The 24,120-nt window shown below is 43.5% G+C and overlaps 1 protein-coding gene across 2 annotated transcripts in view; it reads right to left on the minus strand.

Annotated features, from left to right (window-relative positions):
* Nucleotides 1-22,579, minus strand: part of LGI1 (leucine rich glioma inactivated 1) — a 42,242-nt gene extending 19,663 nt beyond the window's left edge. Inside the window, exons 1-4 of one of the 2 annotated variants that reach the window (XM_045291350.1) lie at nt 22,069-22,579; nt 21,582-21,653; nt 664-735; nt 493-564 (exon numbers count right to left, since the gene is read on the minus strand). In XM_045291350.1, the coding sequence (XP_045147285.1) occupies nt 493-564; nt 664-735; nt 21,582-21,653; nt 22,069-22,526 (674 nt within the window). In that variant the 5' untranslated portion in view covers nt 22,527-22,579. The remainder of the gene's footprint in view (nt 1-492; nt 565-663; nt 736-21,581; nt 21,654-22,068) is intronic. The other variant, XM_004701061.4, reaches the window with a different exon arrangement.
* Nucleotides 22,580-24,120: the final 1,541 nt, after the last annotated feature.

Genomic DNA, 24,120 nt, shown 5'->3' on the forward strand with positions numbered 1-24,120 from the left:
AGCTAATAAGATTAAGAATAATTTTTATAAAAGAAAGAAAGAAACAGAAACGCCTCATGGCCAAGAGTCAGTTGCTCTTGTGCATTTCTAAGGCTATCTTTCCCAGAGCAGCAAGTTTCATTTCTCTTCCTCGGAGTGGCTGGGGGTCCTGAACTGCTGACCTTGCCATGAGCAGCCCCATCTATAGCCCGTTACACCCCAAGGGATCCTTCAGTATCATGAATTATTATTAATTAATATTACATCGGTTAATATTTTATGCTAGTATTATTAGTAGTAATATTAATAGTAACATTAATTTCCTGGCCACACAATGACTGATGACTGGGAGAGATGACAAGTGGGCAAGGAGGGAAATGAATTAGAATTCTTAAGTTCTCACGGATCCATAGAGCCAAGGCCTCACCTATAGGTTATCAACTTGTATGGTCCACTAGCAAGCTTAAAAAGTGGTAGCAAAAAAAAAAAAGTGGTAGCAACATTTATACTTACAGGTGAAGTAAAGACTTTAGTCCCCGGAAAGTATGTCTTGAGATGGACTTGATATTGTTGTTTTCTATGAATCTGCAAGAGGTGATCATGTTTTTGGTCAGACAGCTGTAGGAACCAGCAAGCCCTGGCCATGAATCATTGTCATTAAAAAAAGAAAGATTGTTTACTTACAAATACTCTAGGTGTGGAAGACCAATAAAAGCATCATCACTGATCACATCAAAGGAGTTCGATGTGAATAACCTGCCCAGAAAAATACACAATGAAGATGGTTCAGCTGCCACATCGCCAGTCTTCGCTGTTTTCATGTCCCAGAGGTCCGAGTGGCTTGTGTATGAAAAAAGGTCTCGCTATCTTCCCTGTATAGTATTATACAGGTAGGTAACTCCTGCGCTTTTTTACCGCCTCACCAACTGCTCCTGGAGTCCCATTCTGAGAGGCAGTTGGCGCAGGCATGGCAGAGGAAATAGCTAAGGCAACAACGTTTTGCATGTTTTCATGACAAAGAGACTTCTAGCATCCTTTCTGCTTGCTGGAGAAACGTCTGGAGCCATCGGAAGCAAACCAATGTTGCGTTGCGGTTCCAAGCCCAAGAGGCCTAGAACATTTGAGCTGCATGCCTGGCTATGCCGTGCTATCTTAGAGCAGACAGACCATTGGCACTTGCTCACCGAACACGCACTAGGCCCTCTGAAAATAATCAATGGGCGGTGGGAAACAAGAAGGCTCAGGAGGTGTCTTAGGGCGGTTATACAGCTAAGTAGTTGGAATGAACTTGCTTCTGGAGAAATTGATAAATCGTTACAGAATCCACAGGGATTTGGCTTCCAATTTACGAATGAAAAAGAATATCAACCGACAGTCTCCACCTGCTGTTGGACTCTTAGGAGAACTGGCCAGTTTTCTAAATGAGAGGTTTCAAAGAGGTGTTACTCGGCCAAAGAATAAAAAGCATTTTATTATTATTATTTAAACAATCATTTTATTGGGGGCTCTGACAGCTCTTATAACATTCCATACATTAATTGTATCGAGCATATTTGTACCTATGTGAGAGACCTCACGTTTCACTTGGACCCATTTTCTACACTGCTGCAGTGGTCTTGGACGGCTAGGCGTTTGGCATACCTTGAGAATTTGCATCTGATACATACTGCATGATTCCATTTCTGTAAAGTTCAACATTCTGTTAGCAAACCTTGTGAATTTTAGTTTTGAAATCAAGGCGTTAAATCATGTACATGTCTCTAGCTCAGTGACTTCAACTCGCTGAGTCTATTATAAACCAGGAGACCCCAGTTTCAGCAAATTTGTGAAATACTTGTTTTTCAGGTGGCCTGACTTCAAAATAATTAGGGGGTGGGCAGCAACAGATTAGGAATGGGGCATGAGTCGATTCTTTTTGAAGTTGAAAAATGGGTGCACGTGAGTGAGTTTTGCTATCACTTGCTTTTATGTATGCTTAAAATTTCTCATAAGACACCAGAAGAAACACCAACCAAACAACTCACCCTTCCCAACAATGAACTAAACAAAGAGCCCCAGCTTTTGCATGTCTCCCCAAAGGATCAATCCTGGGCTAATGTTGGATTGATTCTCTTTCAAAGCCTTTAGCTCCATGAGCAGGGCCTAAAATGTCCCAGGTTTCCCAGGTATGGACACGGAGGCACCATTGTTTTGCTCCACAGTCTTCCAGGGTTTTTTCCCTAGAGCAATGGGCTGTCCCTCCAACAGCATGGGCTCCTACTGAGATAATTCACTGGAGTCTAGAAAGTCCACACTAATGAATAGTGATGCATAGCAAGGCCCCACAGTTATTCAAACGCATTCAAAGGTTTGTGATTTGGGGGTCACAATTTTGGCAATTTCTCTTCTCACTTCATGGTTCTGGAAGATTCCTTTACCTTACTCAGGTACATTAACCTAAGAATGTCTGCAGATTGGAGATTTGCTTCTCTCTCTCTAGGCCACATTTGGGCTGGAGAGAGAATGGAGTAAGGCAGAAATGGGCAGAAATGGGCAGACAGGTTTGTCAACTGGCCCATAATTAGAACAACTTCGTAATTATATACTCCAACTTATCAGAAAAATGGCTTCTCCTCACTAGTGTTTCTTCTGTGAAATCAGATGAACGTCAGTGGGAAACGGATATTAGTGAGCAAAACTTGCCCACACAGGACAGCAAACAACCCCACAAAAACAAACAGTTTTCTGCTTAGTTTCTGTCTGTTTGTTCATGGCTATCCCAGTACCTACAACAGGATCTGTCCCAGAGTGGGCACTGACTAAATATTTGTTAAGCAAGAGGATTCACTTTGCATAAAATTCTGGCAATTACGGGATTAGGACTAGATTGAATGTTCTTAACAACAGGGACTTACCCTTATTTGTTTTTTGTGTCTCCGGCACAGTTCCTGGTTGAACAATGTTTGTTGAACTAGATTTCAGAACTGAAACCCTCTGGCTATACCCGCAGCTATGGGTCACCATCTGGGTGAATTTTGCAACGTTCTTGTTGAGGCGGGAAAAAGTCAGGACGCAAAAGAGAGCACCTGGGATGATTTCGCTGACATGTAAGAACAAGACCCAGCAAATCTTTGTCCCGAAAAGTCAGAGAGATTCGTGATCACCCTCAGGCTGAGCAGCTGCAGGAAGGGGGCACAAGCGGAGTCTTCCAGGAGGATGATCACGTTTTGGTGTGGGTTTGTTGTTACTTGAGTGCTGGTTTCAAGGGTGTTCCGTTTGTGGAAATCATGGAGGGGGTGTGGTTGCTGGGTGCTATTGAGTGAATTCCAACTCATAGTGCCCCTTTGAGTGGTCTTGGCTGTAATCTTTACGGAAGCAGCTCATCAGAGCTTTCTCCCCCCAAACCTGAGCAATTGGGTTGCTTTGACCTGCTAACCTTTTGGTTAGCAGCCAAGCACTTGACGGTCTAGGACCAGGGCTCCTCATTGAGATACACACTTAGGATATGCACAGGATTTCTTGTTTGTTGTTGTTGTTGTTGTTATTATGCTGCAATGAAACAGTTCTTATGAAAGCTTACAAAAAAATCCTGCGGGCAAAATGATGATGAATACCACAGTCCTTGAAGTCTACATTTAACTGTAGTTTTCTGTGGACAACTATTCTAGCATATGATATATAAAACTGTACATGCATTCTAAATATAGCTGAATGGGCTATCCATCTTGTTATACCATGTGTGCTTAAAATATCTCCGCAATAATTTTAAATAAAGAGGGTGAGAGTCTAGTTCTTAGGGTTGTTTATTTTATTTTATTTTTTATGGATTCCTCTAAATATGTTTCATTGTAATCTTATGATTTGTTATTGGACAAATATGATTCAGTTTCCCATATCCCTCTTCGGGGCACCGTGCCACACTAACCCCAACTTCCTACACACGCTCATCTTCATCCGGTTCTGTGGACTTGTAGAATCTACCGCTGCCCCTGGGCCATTGGGAACATTTGCAGTCTCGACCACTTCCTTTATTCTTCAAGAGGGGAAAATTCAGGGTTTCGTTGTTTCCTTTTCTATCAAATGACCCATCACTTGGTCAGAATGAGCTCCAGTTCCAACTCTTTAATCACATCTGTTTATACTTTACCACGGGAGGCTAGGGCTTTGTCTTTACTAAAAAGCCAATGGCACCAGTGATACTTTCAGTCATATAGCGAAGAGTCAATGCATTTGAGAGGAGGCTGTGCTAGGGAGCATAAAGATGCTAGAATATCTGACTGAGTTAGGAAAGGATAAAAATAAGAGTGGTGAGAGGCTTGAGGAAAACCTGCGTGTAAATTTCTTCTAGGATGGCTCTGCTGTGAGTACTGGAAGCATGCTTTTCCTTCCATAGAGGACGTGCCTTGACTAACCTGCATCACCTTCCCGAGGGCTGTGGCTTTTGCTTCTTAGTCATCAACCCCAGAAACTCAGGAAGCAAGGGGACTTACATTTTTTAAAATACCATGTGGTGTATTCTGTTTATGAACAAAATATGCTCGCTGTAAAAAAGCTGGAAGACACCAAAAAGCTTAAAAAAGAAAATGAAATAATCTTAATCGTACCTTCCAAATATACCCATATACATAAACATAACAGACAGATGATATACAGGTGGTGGTTCAAGCCTTGGAAGGCAGAGCAGAGGAGGCTTTCTGCTGCTCTCCCTAGGGACAGTCTTGGAAAGCCCCGGGGTCGTTCTAGCCTACCTTACAGGGGCCCTAGCAGTCAGAACGGACTCAGCGCAGTGAGTTTATTTTTCTTCGCATGTGGACACGTGCTGCTAGTTGCCATAGCATACATACTTATCGGAATAATTTAAAAGTTACTGGGTGTCCTTTTTCTTTACTAATTTTATGACAAATAATTTCTCATAATGATAAATTCCTTAAGAATATAATTTTAGCAGCATAGTAAGTTTTATATTATGGACATGTCATGGCCCAACTACTTTTTAAACTATCAACTTCAATTTTACATTATTATTATGAATTATGACCATAAACATCCTTGTATACAATTTTTCCCCATATTTGACCATTTCCTTAGCATTGATTTCTAAAAGTAAAATATTGTGTAATAGATTGTTTTTATGCCTCCAGTTCTTTTTTTCTTTTATTATTATTTTTTTATGTCTCCAGTTCTTTATTGCCAACTTATGCCAAACTATACATAGGGCAATACTTCTTCCTCCATCCTCCCCAACATTCAGTACGAAACCCAAATAGAATCCACTGCATGAAAGGATCCCAACTTATAGTGACCCCATATGGGGTTTCTGAGTCTGTAAATTTCTATGGGAGCTGACAGCCTCATTTTTCTCATAACGAGTGGCTGATGGATTTGAACTGGCGACCTCCTAGTCAGCAGCCCAAGGCCAAACCACAGAACCACCAGAGCTACTTAGAGTTAGTATTACCATCTTTTAGATTTGACAGTCAAAATATACTTAGCTTTAAATGTGCATTTCTCTGATAGCTATTTTTCTGTTTATTGACCATTTTTGTTGCTTTTCCTATGAACTCATATCTTTAGGCCATTTTTTTTGTTGTTGTTGCTATTTTCTAAGCACTTTATTAGAATACTAATGATTCTTGACCCATATTACTAGAGGCTAAGAGTTTTTTTCCCACTGAGTATTGTCTTTTAAATTTTTCAAGATTTTCTAATATGTAGAAGTTTTACATTTGTATTTAACAAAAAGATAGGTTTCCTTTCATAAAACACTCTTTCTTGGCTTTTGTTCTTAAAACATTCTTTCTAACTTAAGATCCAGCAAATATTTCTCTAAAGTTGCCTCTTCTTTTTTTTTTTTTTAAACATTTGACTCTTCCTTGGAACTTGTTTTTAGATAAGATGCAAAGTGACACTACCATGATTCTTGAAAAATACTTATCAAAGATTGTCTTTTGTTGAATAATTAAGTTATTCTCAACTTGTATTGCTACCTTCAATTTCTGGTATTTGATTTGATTTTGCCAAAACCCAAATCTTAGATTTCTTACTGCCACTGCTATTTAATTTATTGCCTTTATTGTTTATTTCCTCTCTATTTCTTTAAGGTGGCTCTCATTCTTATAATTTATTGAGTTTAGTGCTTAATTTGCATCTTTTTATTTAAAATGAAAATGTTTCAAAATACGAATGTGTCTCTGATAAGTAAATAAGTAAAGCAACTGATGCATTTCTATAAGTAAGTCTGTAAAAGTGTTTTCTAATGAACCCGCAGGAGCTCTGGTGGTATAGTGGATTATGCATTGGGCTGCCAACCACAAGGTCAGCAGTTTGAAACCACTAGCCACTCTGTGGGAGAAAGGCGAGGTGTTCCACAGTCCCTTACAGAAGGGCCACATGGAAGGGATGATATATCCAGGGTGTAGTACAGCACTGATGAAACTCATAACTCTCCTCTAGTTCTTTAATAGTTGCTTCCCCCTACTATTATGGCATTAGTTTTACCTCACTAATATTGCTAGACCTGCATATGTACATTTGTATAATTAAGATGATTCAATGCATGAAATCCAAACTAGATAATCCTTTAAAAACAGCAATGGGTGTAACAATTCCCTGAGAGTACGGGAAGAGAGGTGAGGGAAGGGGGGGAAAGGGGAACTGATAGCAGTGATGACTGTATAACCCCACTGGAGGGGAATGCACAGCAGAATTCTGGGTGAATGGGTACATTGGATGGTGTAAGATATGGCAATAATAATATATAATATATTAAGGGTTCATAGGGATGGTAGGGGGGCGATAAAGGGGAGTTGGCATCAAAGAGTTCAAGAAGAAAGAAAATGTTAGAAAGTAACGATGGCAGCAATTGTACAACTGTGCTTGATCTACTGGGCTATGGAATGTTATAAAATCGGTAAGAGCTCCTAAGACAATGATGAAAAACAGAAAAGGTTACAGTCTGAGAGCCACGGGGGCAATTCTAACCTGTGCTATCAGTTGCAATGGACTCGATGGCAGTGAGGTTTTTGAATGAATCTATGATCGCATATGTCATTTCAACAGTATTTAAAGTGTTGCATTAACTGCCATTGCGTCAACCCTAACCTCATGGCGACCTCGTGTGTTACAGGTAGACCTGCTCCAAAGCACTTTTCTCCACTGTTGACCTTTACAGAAGTAGTTGGCCAAGCCTTCCTTCCACGAAAGCACTGGGTGGGTTCAAACTGTTAACCTGTAGGTTAGCACATGATCACAAACTACTATCCAGGCTCCACTATTCTAAGAATTATCTGTTGGTAATAGATTTAAAAAAACTTTCATAATTTTATTATTGTTGCTGCATTGGTATCAGGGGATATGATCCCTAGCCAGTTCCTGTGTCCAGTTGCCATATCTTACTACCTATGGGGGCGGATCACCCCTTCTCATATGCCATAAATCAGCACCAAGGCTCTAAGTTAGAAAGTTCTGAGCTGGCCCAACAAGCCGAGAGCACCAGAATATAACTCAAAAGGGAACAGAACAGTGGGTCACAAGATTGACACAGAGCTGAGTGATCTGGCAAAGCACAGGGTCAGGAAAAAGACCATAAACGAGCAGAGGACCAAATAATGAGGATCTGATCACACTCGAATGAGGTCACTGGCGAAGGCCATCTAACGTCTAACCAAGAGACCAGAGGTGGGGGCGGTGCAGACAGGGCTCAAGGGCTGGGCAGACACACGTGTTGGTGCAAAGGCTGGTGTTCCACTGGAGAGATGTCCAACCCACTTCTTGGGCATCGGGGGAGGAGTACACTAAAGAAAGAGTCTTAAAAGAAGGAGTTGTATGTGGTCTCGAGGCTGTCGCTTCTCTACGTTGTAAACTGAGAGGGATAGCCTAGGAAATACTTCAGGCCCTTCCAGCTCTAAAGGCGTAGGAGCCTTTACTTGCAGCTCTGCGGCTGCGTTTGTGGAAGTGTAGGTGTGGGCCCTGTGTGAAGGGAGGAGAGCTGCGGGGAGGCTGGTCTGCAGATGGCTGAATTCAGGATGCAGACGCAGGGGTGTGGAGAGGGGATGACACCCCGTTGAGAAAATCTCCCCTTGTCTCCAACCAGACTGCTCATCTGGTCAGGTGCCAGCGGCCCTGGCTTTTTCAGACTCCCTGCTCTCTCTCTCCAGTCACCTGTGACTTCTGGATTGCCATCAGAGTTGCCATGGACCCACGGGGACTCGACTTGTGCCTTGCAGCCCAGAGGCAGGTTCTCTTGTTTATAGTCAGTAGATGATTTAGAGGGGCTGTCTTTCCTTTCTCCCCAATAAGCCAGGTACACAGTCTTACTTAGGCTTCTTTGCTAATCTGTAGTGATCAAGTTCTTTTTGTCCACATCAAAGATTCTGCTTATCGGGTGTAGCTGGCATCCATCTCTTGCACCACCCCACAGCACCTTCCGATAGAACCAACGTTTCTTTTCCTTTTCCCAAACCCTGACCAGGCTGGAGTGCGCAGTAAGCAAGATAAACATGAGCTTATTTCTGTTTACTTTGTATTCTGGGGCTTGGTGCGGATGACTCCTGATAGAAGAGAGAAGTCTCTGGTGGTTCAAAACCTCCTAGTAATCTCCAGGTTGGTTAGTGAGCTGGCTAACAGCAAGCTCCTCATTGTCATGGAGGGGCTGGACGATGGCTGCCGAAGAGAAGCGGGCTTCTAGACAAGCGGGCTTCTAGACGTGTAGCTGCCACTTAGTAGGCACTAGCTGTGTTACAGAGGTGGAGCTGTTTCATCATCTGTTCAAACCACACTTATACTTTTAAAAAAGACTTCCTGGATGATCCTAAGAATGATATGGAATCCTGTACATGACCAGGAACTCAGTACATCCACAAAGAGCAGAGACATAAAAGATCACAGCTGGAAACCCCTTCCATATAGTGAATGCCCTTCATTTTACCGCCCAGGAAATGGAGGTCCAGTGAGGTGGTCATTTACCCAAGAAGACGTTCACAGGAACGGCTGAGATGGATAAGGAAGCTGTGTGCAAAAACAAGTGTGCACCTTTCCAGGCAGATATGTGCCTGGGTGTTTGTATATGTACATGCAAATGAGAGGGGGCAATATGTGTGCATGACATCTGTGGGAAGAATTGGGGGCACAGCTGGAATTGCCAACTTGTTTAGAGCTGGTTTTGTTGCAATGATTCCAACCTGCTGGCTGTCGCTACGAGTTCGCCTTTCTCCAAAAGCATTGGCCAGCTGAATGATAACGAACAATAGGCTGATGACTCACATTAGTTCAATGCACACATTCTAAGCATGGGTGCCAAAGGAATAATTTATCATTTGAATATTTTAAAATATGCCCTTCAGGTACCAAAGCCTTGAAACAGGAAGCGGATTCCTTGACAGTTTGTTTTGCGTCTCATCCCTGACATCCATTTGCAGTGTCATGCAGCTGATCCTTAAGGACACCACTGTTTCTTCACTTTGGCATAGATCGGGAACAGTCCCGGTCAATCGGGGACGAGGGTAGAGGTGCCCCAGAGAGAGACGCAGCTCAACTCCTTCATTTTCCGTAGGGGAAGGGGAGGCCAACCGAGGTTACGTGACTTGACCAAGGTCCCATGATTTGTCAGTGGCAGAGCCAGGAGTAGGATGCAGGTTTTAGGATTTGCAGGGATGCCCCATGGGGAGACTCTTGGCATGCCCACTATCAAAGATCTGAGCCTGGAACCCCTTCTTCAGTTTTATAGTCCATACCTTTCTTCCCAAGATAGTCAAAATTGTCCCTTATATGAATTGTCACAACAAGGCAACTGACCACTCTATGTAGTTTATACATGCAGTCGGTGTATCTTTGGCTCTTCATCATCCAGGGAGAAGAAACTAGGCCCTTGTCTTTAGCAGTCTTCCACCTACTCCTTATTCTAACAAAACTATAATGTGTGGTTTATTTTTCTCATGCTTGAATATAAAAAACCAAAACAAACTGAAGCAAGACACATAAAGTCACTTGAAGCTTATGAGGGGTTGGGGCCCGGATTCTGTGCTCAGGCAGGGTCTTTCCACCAGTATTAGTGCATGGCCCTGGACAAGGCCACATTTCCTTTCCTTAGTTTCATCAGATCAGCCTAGTACCTGCTGCAAATCTAGAAGAGTCTCTGTCAGTTGCTAGCGTGTACTGACTGGAACACTCAAGGGGAGATATTCAAGGGGAGAAGAGGTGTTTGTTATATGTACTGGAAAAAAGTGAATAAGCTTGGGAGAAATGGGTTAATGAAGCCAATCGAGTCTTTTAACTACCCACATCTTTTCTGTCTGTACGCAAATTAAGAGGCTCACCAAGGCACATCAATTAAATATTGCTGTGTCTCAAACTTATTGATAATGAAGCCCTTTATGATTGGGCCTTATAAATAAATATTTGATGGGACTGTCCCCCGAGGACTACTGATTCAGACACTTAGGAAATAGCTATAAGAGAATCCACTCCAAAGAAACATGATAAAAGTGTAAATTGAACCACAGAAGCCCTTATATCTTGAAGGGGCTGCAAGGAACAATCTAACCCAATTTCAACCAGTTTCCATCAAATCCAGGCCAAGGGGTGGTGACACCCAGTGTTTCAGAGCAGAATTATGTTCCGCGAGGTTTCCCCTGGCTGAGCTTTGAGAAGTGGACTGCCAGGCCTTTCTTCCAACGAGCCTTTGGGTAGACTTAAGCCTCCAACCTTTTGATAGAAGCCATGTGCCTTAACCACTTGCTCCAACCAGGGGAGTTTGAGTGATGATCTAGTACCTTGAAAAGACCGAGCATCCAATGAGGGATCCTCAAAGAAGGGGTGTATCCAAGCTGCTTGCCAACCTGGGTGGGCTGGTGGGGAGGTGGACTCTAGAGTAACCACAGTCATGGAGTCCACCAGCCACGCTGTCTCCCATTGCTCTTTAAAAGGTGCTGAATGGCTTGATGTCTCCATGAAGGTAGGCTTCTTCCAACTGCTTGAACCCTCTTACCTTTTTAGAACAAGTCAAAGATTCAACTGATCTAATTAAGTAATTGACCTGATCAAGAAAACCACCGCTTGTGTGTCAGCTTGATGTGCTGTGGTAACTTCTCTGTTACTGTGATGTTGGGGGCTATGCCACCAGGACTTCAAATCCCAGTAGAATCAATCCCCTAGGGTGGACAGGTTTCAGCAGAGCTTCCAGACTAAGACAGACTAGGAGAACAGCTGCATTTGAATGATGGCGTTGGCAAAGAATATTGGAATTGCCACGAACTGCCAGAGGAAGACACAAATCTGCCTTAGAGAAACGACAGCCAGACGTTTCTTAGAAGGCGGGATGTCATTAGTTTGTCTCACGTACTTGGCTCTCTTCTCCAGGAGACGAGTCATTGAGAAAGAGGTCAAGCTTGATCAAGAAGAAGGGCAGAGACTAGAAGACCCTCGACGAGATGGATTGACAACAGGGGCTGCAACAATGGGCTCAACCATAACACCTGGGAGGGTGAGCAGGGCTGGGTAGTGCTTTGTTCTGTTGTAGATGGTGCCAGTCTGAGTCAGAACCGACTTGATGGCACTCACAACCACCACCACAACAAATAGATAAATAAGAGTATCAAAGGCATACATTCCCCAAGTGTGCTCTACAGAACCAGTATTCTACAGGGGAATTGAGAAAAGGCAAGCAGCATCAAGTAATGTCAGACTCTTTTCTCTGCTGAGGCGCACTGTGGATAACGAGTCGAGACAGAACGAGCAGTGTCTCTCAAGTTTATTTGAGCACAGAATTCTTTACTTTCAGGTCAACTGCTCCACAGAACACGAGTTTAGAAAACACGGGCCTAAGGTGCAACCTTAAAGTAAATAAGGCCTTTTTTCTTTTTCTTTGTTGTAAAGCAGGGAGGCCGGAGCTTCCACATACAAATGAGAGGTGGCTTCCAGGGCAACTAGATGCTCTTGCCAGCGACGCTGCCACTCTTTCAAAGGACTTTTGGAACACCTCCTCAGTGATTGTCTCGAGGAATCAGGACACATTCTCCTCAATGTCCTCATTCATGGCAAACGTTGACCCTTTGACGGGGATATTTTATTTAGGGAACAAAACTGTTCAAAGTCAAGCCTGTTCATGTTCAGGAGGAAGTCAATAGAAGTGGCTAAAAGTGAGGACTTGAGTTTGAACCCCTGTCTGTGTGAGGCATTGAGAAGGTCGCCTGACTCTTCCGGGACTCAAGGCCTCCCAAGAATGGTACCCACCTGATAGGGATTCTGTGATGATAGGAAGAGACATGTAAAATGCTTATCCCCAAGGGTGGGAGGCAATAAGCAGATCAGTAGCAATCCAGGCAATATAAGAATGATGAATACCGCTAACAAAACCTCAACTGGTTTTATTGCACGGTTTGCACACTGGCAATGAGGACAGTTCTAAAAAGGAATTCAGAAATGTTTAGCCAGAAATGTTTTGGTGGGCAAAATCTACAGCCCTCCACCAAGAATTCCCTATGAGTCAAGAGTTATTTGTATTTATGAATTCTGGTATGTTTATTTTATTTTTGAAAGATTCTTTGCTTTCTTAAAAACATTTAGAAAATTAAAAAAATAGTAATCCACTCGTTGACTTACATGCTCAACTGCCATCGAGTCAATTCTGACCTATAGCAACGCTACAGGACAGGGTCGAGCCGCCCCTGTGGGTTTCCAAGACTGTAACTCTTTATAGGAGTAGAGCACCACACCTTATATTAATTATTAGATACCATTTATTATGTAGTGCTTACCTATCAGAGATGGAACTTAATTTACAGTAGCATTTTATGTACATTTTTCTAACGAGTCCTCAGGAAACACAAGTCTTCCTACGTCAGCACCATCTTTAAAAGGCTCTTTGCTTTTAAATCACACTTTACACGGGAAGACGCCTGATAGTGTACTAAGGAAATGAGCCCAGCCGTTCCTGTTTGACCTCTGCCCTAAAGGAAAGATACTGAAACATTGCTTTATCGACACTGACCACAGGGAGGACCCAGAAATGTCCTTTAGACCTGCTGGTTGGGAACTACATCATTATTTTAATAATAACATTATAACAATGAATTTATTATAAAGCTCTTTTAATTAATAATCTAAGATTTCTGGTATTTATAGTCAATTAAAAATTTGAGCTCATTTTAAATAGGACATTTTTCTGTATCATATTAGTTTAAAGTAACCATGTTTGTAAAATAGAATAGGCTTTATAAGCTAGGAAGACTTTTGATGCAATAAACTGTAAAGGTTTCAAAATGCCAACTAACATTTGGTTTGGCTTATATGCCCAATTTCAGGGATCCACGTCCAGATTTCTGTCTACCCCAGAAAATTAGGAAATACTGCCCATGTTCATGTAGCCCATTTCCATCTGCCATGAGCATGTGGAGCTAAGGAATGGCTGTCTCTTAGATGAGACCTAAGTGTCTATTTTTAACCCCAGTCACCATCCTTCCCTATTGCCTTATACCCAACTGCCTCTATAATGTACCTTACCTCTCCACCTTCTATTGACATTTGAGTTTGGGAACCAAGCGTTTATCGACCTCAGGTATTTTATGGATATACAAGTTGAGGAACAGGGACATTTTGTGCCCTGCCCAGAGTCACACTACCCATAAGCAGTAGAACTGGATCTCAAATCCACGTCTCCTGGCCTGTTTCCATCTCGCATAGAAACACTCATCTGAAGACGGGTCAAGGTTAATGATTTAAAGTAAAATCTGACATGTTTCACAAAGTGGGATGCCAATTATTCTTAATTTTTTTATGAGGAAGTGAAAAGATTCTATGTGTGGGTGTGTGTGTTTAATTTTAGAAGGACAAATAATTGATGCCTCCTATGAGAAATATTTGAAAGAAAGCTTTGTTTAGTCAGTGTTGATGGAGAACTATGTGGAGAACCACTGAATTCTGAAGTTTGGGACTGTAGGTAAACATAACCTACGAGGAGTATGCCTCCCCACCCCCCCACGCCCTCAATTTTTTTAAAAAAGCGCTGCTGGGCGGAGGTTTCCTTGTATGCATTTTTCCCGCTAGGCAAGCATCAAACAACTCACTCTGAGTTAGTGCAACCAGTGGCGTCACCTGGGAAGGTTCTCTCTGATCACAGTGAATTTTTTTGGTAAAAGCAGTTTCACTCGAATGTTGTTTTTTGTGATGGCTGATTTAAGAGAGAAGCATGAGCCTGTGAAATTTTGTTTTCTGCTTGAGAAAAAGGCCACAGAGACTGTTGTGATGTTGAACACAGCCTATAAGGCCAGTGCTATGGGAAAAACTCAAGTGTATGAGTGTTTTTCTTGTTTCAAAAAAGGTGAAATGTCGACTGATGACAAACTTTGTTCTGGATGTCCGTCAATTTGCCAAACGGACAAAAATGTCAATTTGTAGTGCATTTGGCGTTCGTTCTACTAGGTCAGACTGTTAATCAAGCTTTCTATTCTGAGGTTCTGAAAAGATAGTGTAACCGTGTGCACCAAAGCAAGCCTGATTTGTGGCAGACCAGGGATTGGTTTTGTCACCACAACAATGTACCTGCTCATGCAGCCATCTCATTGGGCCAGTTTTTGAAAAAACAAAAACAAAAAAAAACCAACCAAAAAAACAGCATACCTCTCTTGACCCACGCACCTTACTCATCTAACCTTGATCTGTGCTACTTCTTTTTATTTTGGGGAATGCAGAGGGACGTGAAAGGACAGCGATTTGACAACATCAAAGAGGTGAAGAAAAAAATGAGGGAGGTGCTGCCACCCATCCAGAGATGAGTCTGAAAACTGTTTCCAATAAAGGAATCGCAGATTTTACAAATGTCTCAAGTGTAATGGAAAGTACTTTGAAAATGATAAGGTTGTTTTGTAAAAAAAAAATTCAATACATGGCTTTGGGGGAAAATCCAGTTTGGGGGGGGGGGATCTACCCCCTTGTATACACCCACAGATGCTAATCTGATGTTATAGTGTTTCACAGTAAGTGCTTTTCGGGTACTGGGACAAAAGTTAACACACTGAATCACAGAACTAGATCAAATGCTTTATAAACTTTGTTTCATTTAATCCTCATGATAATCCTGGTAGTAGGTACTATGGTTGTTCATTTTGCAGATGAAGAAAAAATGACTTTACTAAACTTGCCCAAATCCCACTCCTAGCATGTCACAGAGGGGGGCATTTGAACTCAAGTTTATCTGACCAAAAAGCCCATGCTCATTGCCACGGATGTTTCATTCTGATGTAACAGCTGTCAGTGGACAGCCCCGCCGTCATTTTGTAATCCGCAACTACCACGGAATCAACAACCATCAACAAGTAGCATCATCATTATTAGTCAATGGAACATGATTTTGAAGAAAACGAAAATACTTATCAAGATGGCCTTATAATACATTCAAATTCAGGGAAAATAGAATTCACTTTTTGGGGAATCACCACCAGCTTTGAGCTGCCAAAATCCTTTAGGGCAGTGGTCCTCAACCTTCCTAATGCTGTGACCCTTTTTTTTTTTTTAAATTTGTGTTGTTTTTTAAAAACAATCATTTTATTAGGGGCTCATACGACTCTTATCACAATCCATACATACATCAATTGTGTAAAGCACATTTGTACATTCATTGCCCTCGTAATTCTCAAAACATTTGCTCTCCACTTAAGCTGCGACCCTTTAATAACAGTTCCTCATGTTGTGGAGACCCCCACCATAAAATTATTTTCGTTGCACTTCATAACTGTAATTTTGCTACTGTTATAAATTTGGTGACCCCTGTGAAAGGGTCGTTCGACCTCCAAAGGGGTCGTGACCCACAGGTTGTGAACCACTGCTTTAGGGGCAGGGAGGGACAGCATCTCACTTGTCTCTGTGTCCCTCCTAGTGCTTAACACTTGGCCTGCCGCAGAGCAGAACACGAAACATTTGACTCAAAGGGGAGATTTCAGCTTCCATTTGGTTACAGCTTTCATTATGCAATAAATAGGCACTTTTTTTCCAGCTAAACAGATCTAAATAATTCACAAAAGAAATGATTACCTTTGTAGTAATGAATTTTTTCTTAAGAACGTTTAACTAACATTACCCATCGGAGGTCCTGTCAGACTCGGGAAAGGGAGATTTTACCCTTTGTGGGAAGCGAGATTAGCCAGTTTCCACAGGCAAAGCCTAAGTGGGATTACTACCTATCAAAGACCTACATCAAGTCCAGCGAGAGGAGGATGAGAGTATTTAAAAGAACGTCTAAGAAAAGACCTTGACTGCTTTGCCTTTTGAGTTCTTGACACTGGAAAGCCCTACTTAGAAGGAAGTTTAAAGTCAATTATCTCTTCATGTATTTTTGTTCTTGATGCTAGAAATTTTTGTTGCAGGAAGTTTGAAGCAAATTTCTTTTCACCTGTTTTAACTCAGCTTGCTTCCCGGGCAACCACATCCTTATCCATGTGAAGTTGGAGGGGAGTACCAAACACAAGGAAGGGGGTGAAGAGGAGTAAGCCAATCTATTGAGAACCCAATAGGCGTCTTCAGGAAAATATTGCTGAAGATGTGGATTGAATTCAAGACATAAATAATAGGCAATCTTAGGTTCCCAATGGGCTCTCCTTGATATAGCTACATAATCCATCTTGACGGTATCTCCATGAGCGACACGAGACAGGTCCAGACACAAATAGCTCTAATAAATGAGAGGCAATACTAGTGACATCAGTAGAGTTTGTGAGTTTGAGAGAACTGAGGGCAGGGAATAAGGTATTTCATTCTGGTATGAATGCAGCTTGAGGTGTGTTTGTAGTGGGTTAAGTGGTTAACCAAACGGTCAGCAGTTTGACCCACCAGCAGCTCCACAGAAGAAAGATGATGCTGTCTGTTTCCATAAAGATTTACAGCCTCAGAACTCCCATACAGCAGTTCTACTCTGTCCTGCAGGTTTGCTATGAGTCAGAACCCACTGGGTGGCTGTGGGGGAGGTTGAGTAGAGGGAGCCATTTAAAGACTTCTGAGCTCAAAGGTGCCAGTTGAGATCTGTGTTTCAGGATGGTAATACTAATGGAAATTGAGAGTATGGGAACTGAGCCAGGAGACCAGTGTGCAGAAGCTCATGAAGCAGCCTTTGAAAACAACAAAGGCCTCAACTAGGGTGGTGGCCTTGGGTGGAGAAGACGAGGCACATTGTCAAGTTGGTTGAGCGGTGACTTGTCCAGTTGAAAGTGGACAGTAAGAGAGGGGAGAAGTGAAGCCTAGATTTCTCATCTGATCGTTAAAAGGAGACAATATCTGTATCAGGAAATCATTTGTTGTACAGAGCTAGTTACACAGTCACAACAATTAATGAATTTGTTAACAGAATAATTAAAACGAAGAGTCAGATCTATGGGTCAATGGGCAAACTGTGGGTGAAAGAGCCTAGATGATTGAGTCGTTGACTTGGGTCCACTGTGAGGGCATCCGCTGGGCACACACCAGTGCATGCCTGCCCCTAACCAGCTGGTAATAGCTCTTCACTGATAGGTCTGTTTTCCATAGTCATTGAGGATAATCACACTGTTCTTATGTTTGTAATAGAAGGAGGACTAAAAAAATGATGACATGACACTCATTATGAAGCCGACTATAAGCCAACTAGCTTTCTCCTTGGGTAGACAATACAGGTGCAAACGATAAAACTCTTGGTAAGAATGGATTTAACATTTCTCTTGTCCATGCTATTGCTTTTTAGTTTTTTATTTATTAAAGATTACATACTTGTATATTGGTTGTAGATTAATTTAAAAATAATACTTTCTCACACTCCTTTTTTTGTAGGTCAATTCTGTTCTTCTAAGCTAGGCAGAAATCTCAATGGAATAAACAGACTGTTTTTTTCCTGGTCATATTGAATTCTTCTATATGAGTTTATTTATTTTTAGCTGATGCTAAAACTAACCCTGGAATTCACTGCCTGCAAGTAGAATTCTCCTTGGCATTGGAGGGGTTTCATTCATGAAAATACTTCATGAACTAGGGGAAATGGAAGGAGCCTCGTGGTCCTGTGAATTAGGCATTAGGCTGCTATCCACAAGGTCAGTGGTTTAAACTTTCCCACAGGAGAAAAGAGAGGCTATTTGCTCCCATAAAGACTTACAACTTCGGAAACCCCACATAGGGCCACTATGAGTTAAAATTGACTCAATGGCAGTGAGCTTGAGTTTTAATGACAATTTGATCATAGTTGATCTCCTTAAATGTGGATTTTACTTCTGTTCTGAGCCTTTGTGGGTGGAAATTTCAGTCTGTAGATGAGAGAGAGTGGGGCTATAAGATGTGCAAACACATTTCTCTAAGTTCACTGACTGCACCACTCCCACCCACTAAAAGCAAACGAGAATGAATGATCACCCTCATTGGTCAGGGTTCCACACTGACCCTGTGAATGAAATGTCATTTGCTTGGGGAAATTTTGTGTTTGCTTCAAAGCTCAAATGGGTTTCATGATTGTTTTTATTGTGTGTTCTATACAACTAGTCTACGGATGCTTCGTGGGCACATTTATGCTTCCTCTCCTGTCTGTAGAGTGTAGGCTGTCTTCCTGGTTCGCCAACACAAACTGCCAGCCAGTGCCTGGCAAGGATCTTCTCCTCACACCCTGCATGCAACTTGGTGGGGCGGGGGTGGGGGTGGGGGCACTGTGCCGGTGTTCCTTAGTGCCCAGACTGACATTTCAGAAAGGGCTTCTCATCGTGCCTTCCAGCTGAGAGTTACCAGAAGGTCTGAACAAGCATCTGAGGCCAGCATTCAAAGATGAGACTGTGAGGGTGGGTGATGGGAACGGGGTCGTTCTCGTCCCTTTCAAGAACAGAGCCTGAACTCAACTGCTTTTGTTTGTCAGTCCAACAGAATTGCGTCTAAGTGTATTTCATTAAGGAATATGCCAGCCAGCTTGGCAAACTCTGGTCACAGTTGCCCTTAGAATTCATTGGGGTCCCCAAGCAATGGCCGGTGGGGTCCTGCAGGCAAAGTCACCCCAGGCCAAACCCAGGACTGTTGGGTCTACATGGTCCCATGGGGGTTGGCAGACCACGTTCCCCTAGACCATGAATCATGCATTTTCCACTGCTGAAGGGGGATTCTAGCAGCAGTCTCCGGGTAGTGCACATGGTTAAATGCTCATCAACCCACCGAAAGGTTGGTAGGTCAAACCCACCCAGAGGTGCCTTGAAAGCAACGCCTAGCAATTCTCTTCCAAAAGGTCCCTGCACACCTGGGATGGCCATGAACTGGAATCTTCTCAATGACAACTGTTTTTTTATGAATGATCCCAGGGAAGTTTTTATTTGGAGTCTTAGTTCCTCCTCTGTGAAAATGAGCTTATTCGATCCGCTCCCGAGGCCAGGGGGAAGCAGAGAGCCCTGGTCAGGAAGGATGGAGGAGCCAAGTCTTCAGGAAACAGGGTCCCAAAGATGAAAGGCCAACGTTGACCCAGAGACAATTTTGCATGAGGTTAATTAGCCCTGGCACAAATCTACTATTTTGAGGTGCGCCAGTGTGCGTTTATCGAGGGTGGAGAAAGCATGAATTACTTGCCCTTTTGTTATTTGGGAAAGCTGAACTGCTTTTAGAAATAAGGGCTGGAATGTTCCATAGGAACTCGGAGCATGGGACACAGGGGCATGGTGCACACTCGTGGGCTATTTAAAAACCAGTCCTCTGGCTTGCTTCTGCAATTCTAAATGTGTGTAATCACATTACCCTGCAGCAGCCGGGAACTATTTCTATAACATTGTCCGGCATCTGCACTTGCTGTGGCTGGGTCCCTCCAGCAAAAGCAAAATGGAGATGAGTTAACTGATGAAGTTGGCCAAGCCCACAATTCACATGGTCACCACTTATGTCCATCTAGTGTCCGAAAAGGAGTCCTTCTTGCTAATTGACACTTCTCTGTGCATTTTAAGGACTGATCTATTCAACTAGCCTTAACATGTCAAACAGGTACATTTTAGATGAGCCTTTATTTATTTGTTAAAATCTGACAAATGAATGATCTAATCATAATGTATCACCTCTCAGAAACAGCAACATTCTATCCTAGGGAAGGAACCTGGAATGAGAGGGTTGCCCCTCTATGTGCCAAAGGGTCTGACACCGTCGACTTTGGGGAACGCACCCACACTCCCCCCAAGCACACCACTAGCTATGGACCAAGTAGACAAGCCCTTTAGGAATATTTTACTCAATTGTTACTCACTCAAAGACATTAGCCAGTGTGAGAGCATTAGCCAACATTGTTACATAATTTCAAACCACTTGGTTGGGTTTGTGAACTCAATGATAGCATTAAACAGATTTGTTAATTCACATAAATCACATCACCATTTATGTGATGTTTAGCATTATATAAAAGTTACATATAAAAATTTTAAATCCTACTGTCATACCGTTTATGAAAGATGCCACCCTTGGCATACCTTGACCCTCGGCAGGTGCTTCACCTAGGTATTCAAGTCTTCCCCAACTCTGACAGCACACCTGTCCAAGTGCATGTTATTATCTCCATTTTACAGGTGAGGAGACTGAGGCACAAGATGACAGTTCTACTTTCTGGTGAGGGTGGGGTGAAAATTTGAACCCCATTTTAAATCCACGATGTTTGCAAATGTGCATAGAACCCCCACCCAACAGATCCAGGGGAGTAAAGAAACAAAAGCAAACCCAAACAAACAAAAAAGTGTGGGTCCTGAGATAGGGAGCAATGATACCCAGAGCTCAGTTGATGGGCTAAATTGTCTGGTTGCCACCTGGAGTCACGTCTGCAAGACCCAGTCTGTGCCTGACACCTGAGTACCAGAGACCTCTTGGCCCAGTGCGGTGTCAGCTCTAAGAACTAGACCTCCAACGCCAAACCTGATACATCAGAACAAATTATACACAGTCCGTTATAGCTGTAGAGAGCTCTGATTTCTTAGTCAAATATTATCTTTTTGAATATTTTCAGGCCCAGACTTGACTGTGTGATTCCCTCATGGCCAACTAAAAACACCGCACAGACGTGACCTTTGCACTATGCTATATTAATATTTTCTTTCCTTTTTTGTAAAGGGACTAGTTATACATACATTAGATGAGATTAGAAAACACCCTTTTGAGAATTAATATTTGAAAGGATTACCGAGAAAGAACTGAGGTTCCACCCCCGGCCCCTTACCATTGCTCCCCCCACCCCCCCAAGGTAAATCATATGAGGTAGCAGCCTGCCCCACATCCCAGGAGACAACATCTTGAGCGCATATGTTATGCTGGGTTCTGTATTGACTAATTTGAAAACTCCAGGGCAAAATAACCCAAGTTCCCCACGTCAAAAATGAAACTAAAATCGTGGAATGGAATTGGGGTCCTTGTCCCCACATTCCAACAGCTTCATAAAATAGCCACGGGAGCAGATAAAATTACAGGTTAGCAAATTGACCATTGCAAGAATCAACCTGTTCTGTTGGATTCGAGTTGCCAACAAACCCAGCCACCTCTCGCTCGCTTGTTACCCACCGTCCCCTCCTTTTCTAGATACTCTCACATTTGACAACATTCCTATGGAGACCATTACTAACTAGCGGGCTTATCCAAATATATGCTATAGTATAAATAGTCATGATATAAATATTTCTCACAAGAGCTGCAGCGATGGTGTGAATAAAAAACTCCCTTCTGAGATTTCGGTAAAACCAGATCTCACAAAGGATCTGAAAGAAAACAAAATGAAAACAAGGAACAAACATATACACATAGAGAGACACACACACGGAACAGAACAAACACACAGAACAAACCTTCTGTTAATCCGGTTTTTAGCATAACATTCACTATTTTGACACTATTTTATGAAGTACAATTCTGTCCCTGCCCCAGTGAAGTGGGAGAGATGAATCGGCTACAGGTTTCTCATTAATGTTCAGGGGGAGGGAGTGGGAATCTAAGCATGTTCAGTAGCAGCTAATAAAAAAAAAATTCAATACAGCAAAAGGTTAACACTGTCAGATGGCCAGGCATGCAAGAGGAATTTCCACGCCACTCTCCCAAGACATGCAAAGCCCCAAACACACCAGCCTGAATTCTTAAATCATAAAGCAGATATACCCCAACGCTTACGGGCCTTACAGTGAGAGCACATCAGGAGGCACGGTGCGTGGGATGGACCTGGCGTTCTCGCATAAAGCGTTATCTTTGGTACAAGTACACACGGCAGGGCATTTGGACTTGGCCGGTTTCTTCCCCTCCGTCAGCAAGAGCGCAGATAAGAGACAGAACACATAAGCAATTCTTTTCAGGGGGACGCAGGCAGTTCCCATCCTTCGGCTTCTCCCTGATTCCATGCAGCAGACAGAAGAGCCCCAAACATGAACTGGGCTTCTGGAATTCAGAGGTTGGCTCTTCTGGTCACATCGGAGTCCCCCCTCTTCCTTGGCCACTGTCTGCCTGCTCTTCAAAACAGGGACCTGCGGCGGATCCCTGAGCTGCTCCCCGCGGCTCGAGCCCCGCGCTGCTCGGGGAAGGGACCTGCGAGGTGCTGCGCGATGGGAGCGGTCCAGCTGCCGGAGCAGAGCGCAGGCTTGCATCACCACGAAAGCACTGAGCGCAGAGCAGCCTTCGAAGGCAAAGCGAAGTGATGCAACAGAAAATAAACAGCTCTCTGCTTTCACTGGGAGGCCCTTTAATTGTTACCAAAAATAGGACGGCATTATGGCTTATGAGTGGGTGGGTGGGCGGGTGGGTGGGAGCAGTCATCTTGTATGGGAGCTCGGCAATCTCAGAGACCTCTGGGAATTGGCTTTTCGTGTCGCAAACAGCCGAGTAAGAAAACTAGCTTGAGAGTCAGCCCTGCCTGGGGGTGGGGGCAGCGGGGGAGGGGGAAGGGGGAAGGGGGGGGGGCGGCGGATAAGAAATTAAGTTAAATGGGATTCTCCATCACATTCGGCTCCAACCTGGCTGTTTCTTGTGAGTCCACCTGACGGATGCTATCGTTGGAAAGACAAATAAGAACACGCGGAGGATGGGACTTTCAGGGAGCCGGGTGTGAGTCAAGACTTGGCTGACATTTCTCACCTGGGAGGAGTTGTAGGTTACTCACTCCCCATCCACCCATCCACGAACACACAGACACACACACAGAGACACATACGTGTTATCTGTGCCCTCCTGGCATGAGGGGTGGAAACGGTCCCCATGCCCCTTCCTCAGTGGTAGCACTAGCCACGAGGTACTTCCCTGCCAGAGGGAGGCAGCCAACCTTGGTTACCTGGGCGTGCACTGCCCTGGCTCAGCCCAAGAGCTTGCTCTGATAGGGTGAGGACAACAGGGCATTGCGATCCTTGGACCTGATGTGGAGTTCTAGTTCTGCCATGAACTACCTGAGGAGAGGCCTGGGTCAGTCTCCAGTCTGTAGACTGGGATGCTGGTTCTCTCTTGACCATGAACATGCTGACCCCAAGCCAAGTACTGTGGTGGTGCCCCCGTGTGTGTCAGAGTAGAACTGCACTCCGAGGGTATTCAAAGGGCTGGCATTTGGAAGTAGGTTGCCAGGACTTTCTTCCAAGGTGCCTCAGGAAATACCAACCTTCCAGTTAGCAGCCAAGTATGTTCATTATTTTTACCACTTAGTGGTGCCAAAAAGAACCCCCTCCAAAAACAAAACAAAACAAAACAATAAACACCCCAGCTGATGGCAACTTGCCTTTGACTCATGGTAGATTATAAGTGAATGCCATACTTGATGAGGAAGTGAATGCATTCATTCAGTGGAGGAAAAAACAACAACAAGGGGCCCTGGAACTGGGGAAGGGTATATCACAGAGGGTGGGATGGCACTTACGGGGGAAAAAGAGGACAACAGACCCCTGACCCATCGTTTGAAGCTGGCACAGTTGGCCAGGAGATGTCAGTCCACAGTTGTCTCTGTTTCAGTTTCTTATAATGCAAGTGTTACGGGAATGTTTGAGCCAAAGTGTGATGTTAATGGACTGCCGCACAAGTCCTTTCCTTCTCTTAGCAGGCTTGCGAGCTCTGCAAGCAAAGGCAGTGACCGGCATGTCCATCCTGTTTGTTACTGTCTGTTTATCCCAGATGATTGTGAACGCCAGGAAGGCAGAGACCCTGTGGTGAGCCAGGTGCTCCCGCAATGTCTCAGGTGAGCAGCAGAGTACAGCCCACTCA

This window comes from Echinops telfairi, unplaced genomic scaffold (genome assembly GCF_000313985.2).
Source record: "Echinops telfairi isolate 266 unplaced genomic scaffold, ASM31398v2 ScPeMD7_70;HRSCAF=299, whole genome shotgun sequence".
NCBI classification, from domain to species: domain Eukaryota; kingdom Metazoa; phylum Chordata; class Mammalia; order Afrosoricida; family Tenrecidae; genus Echinops; species Echinops telfairi.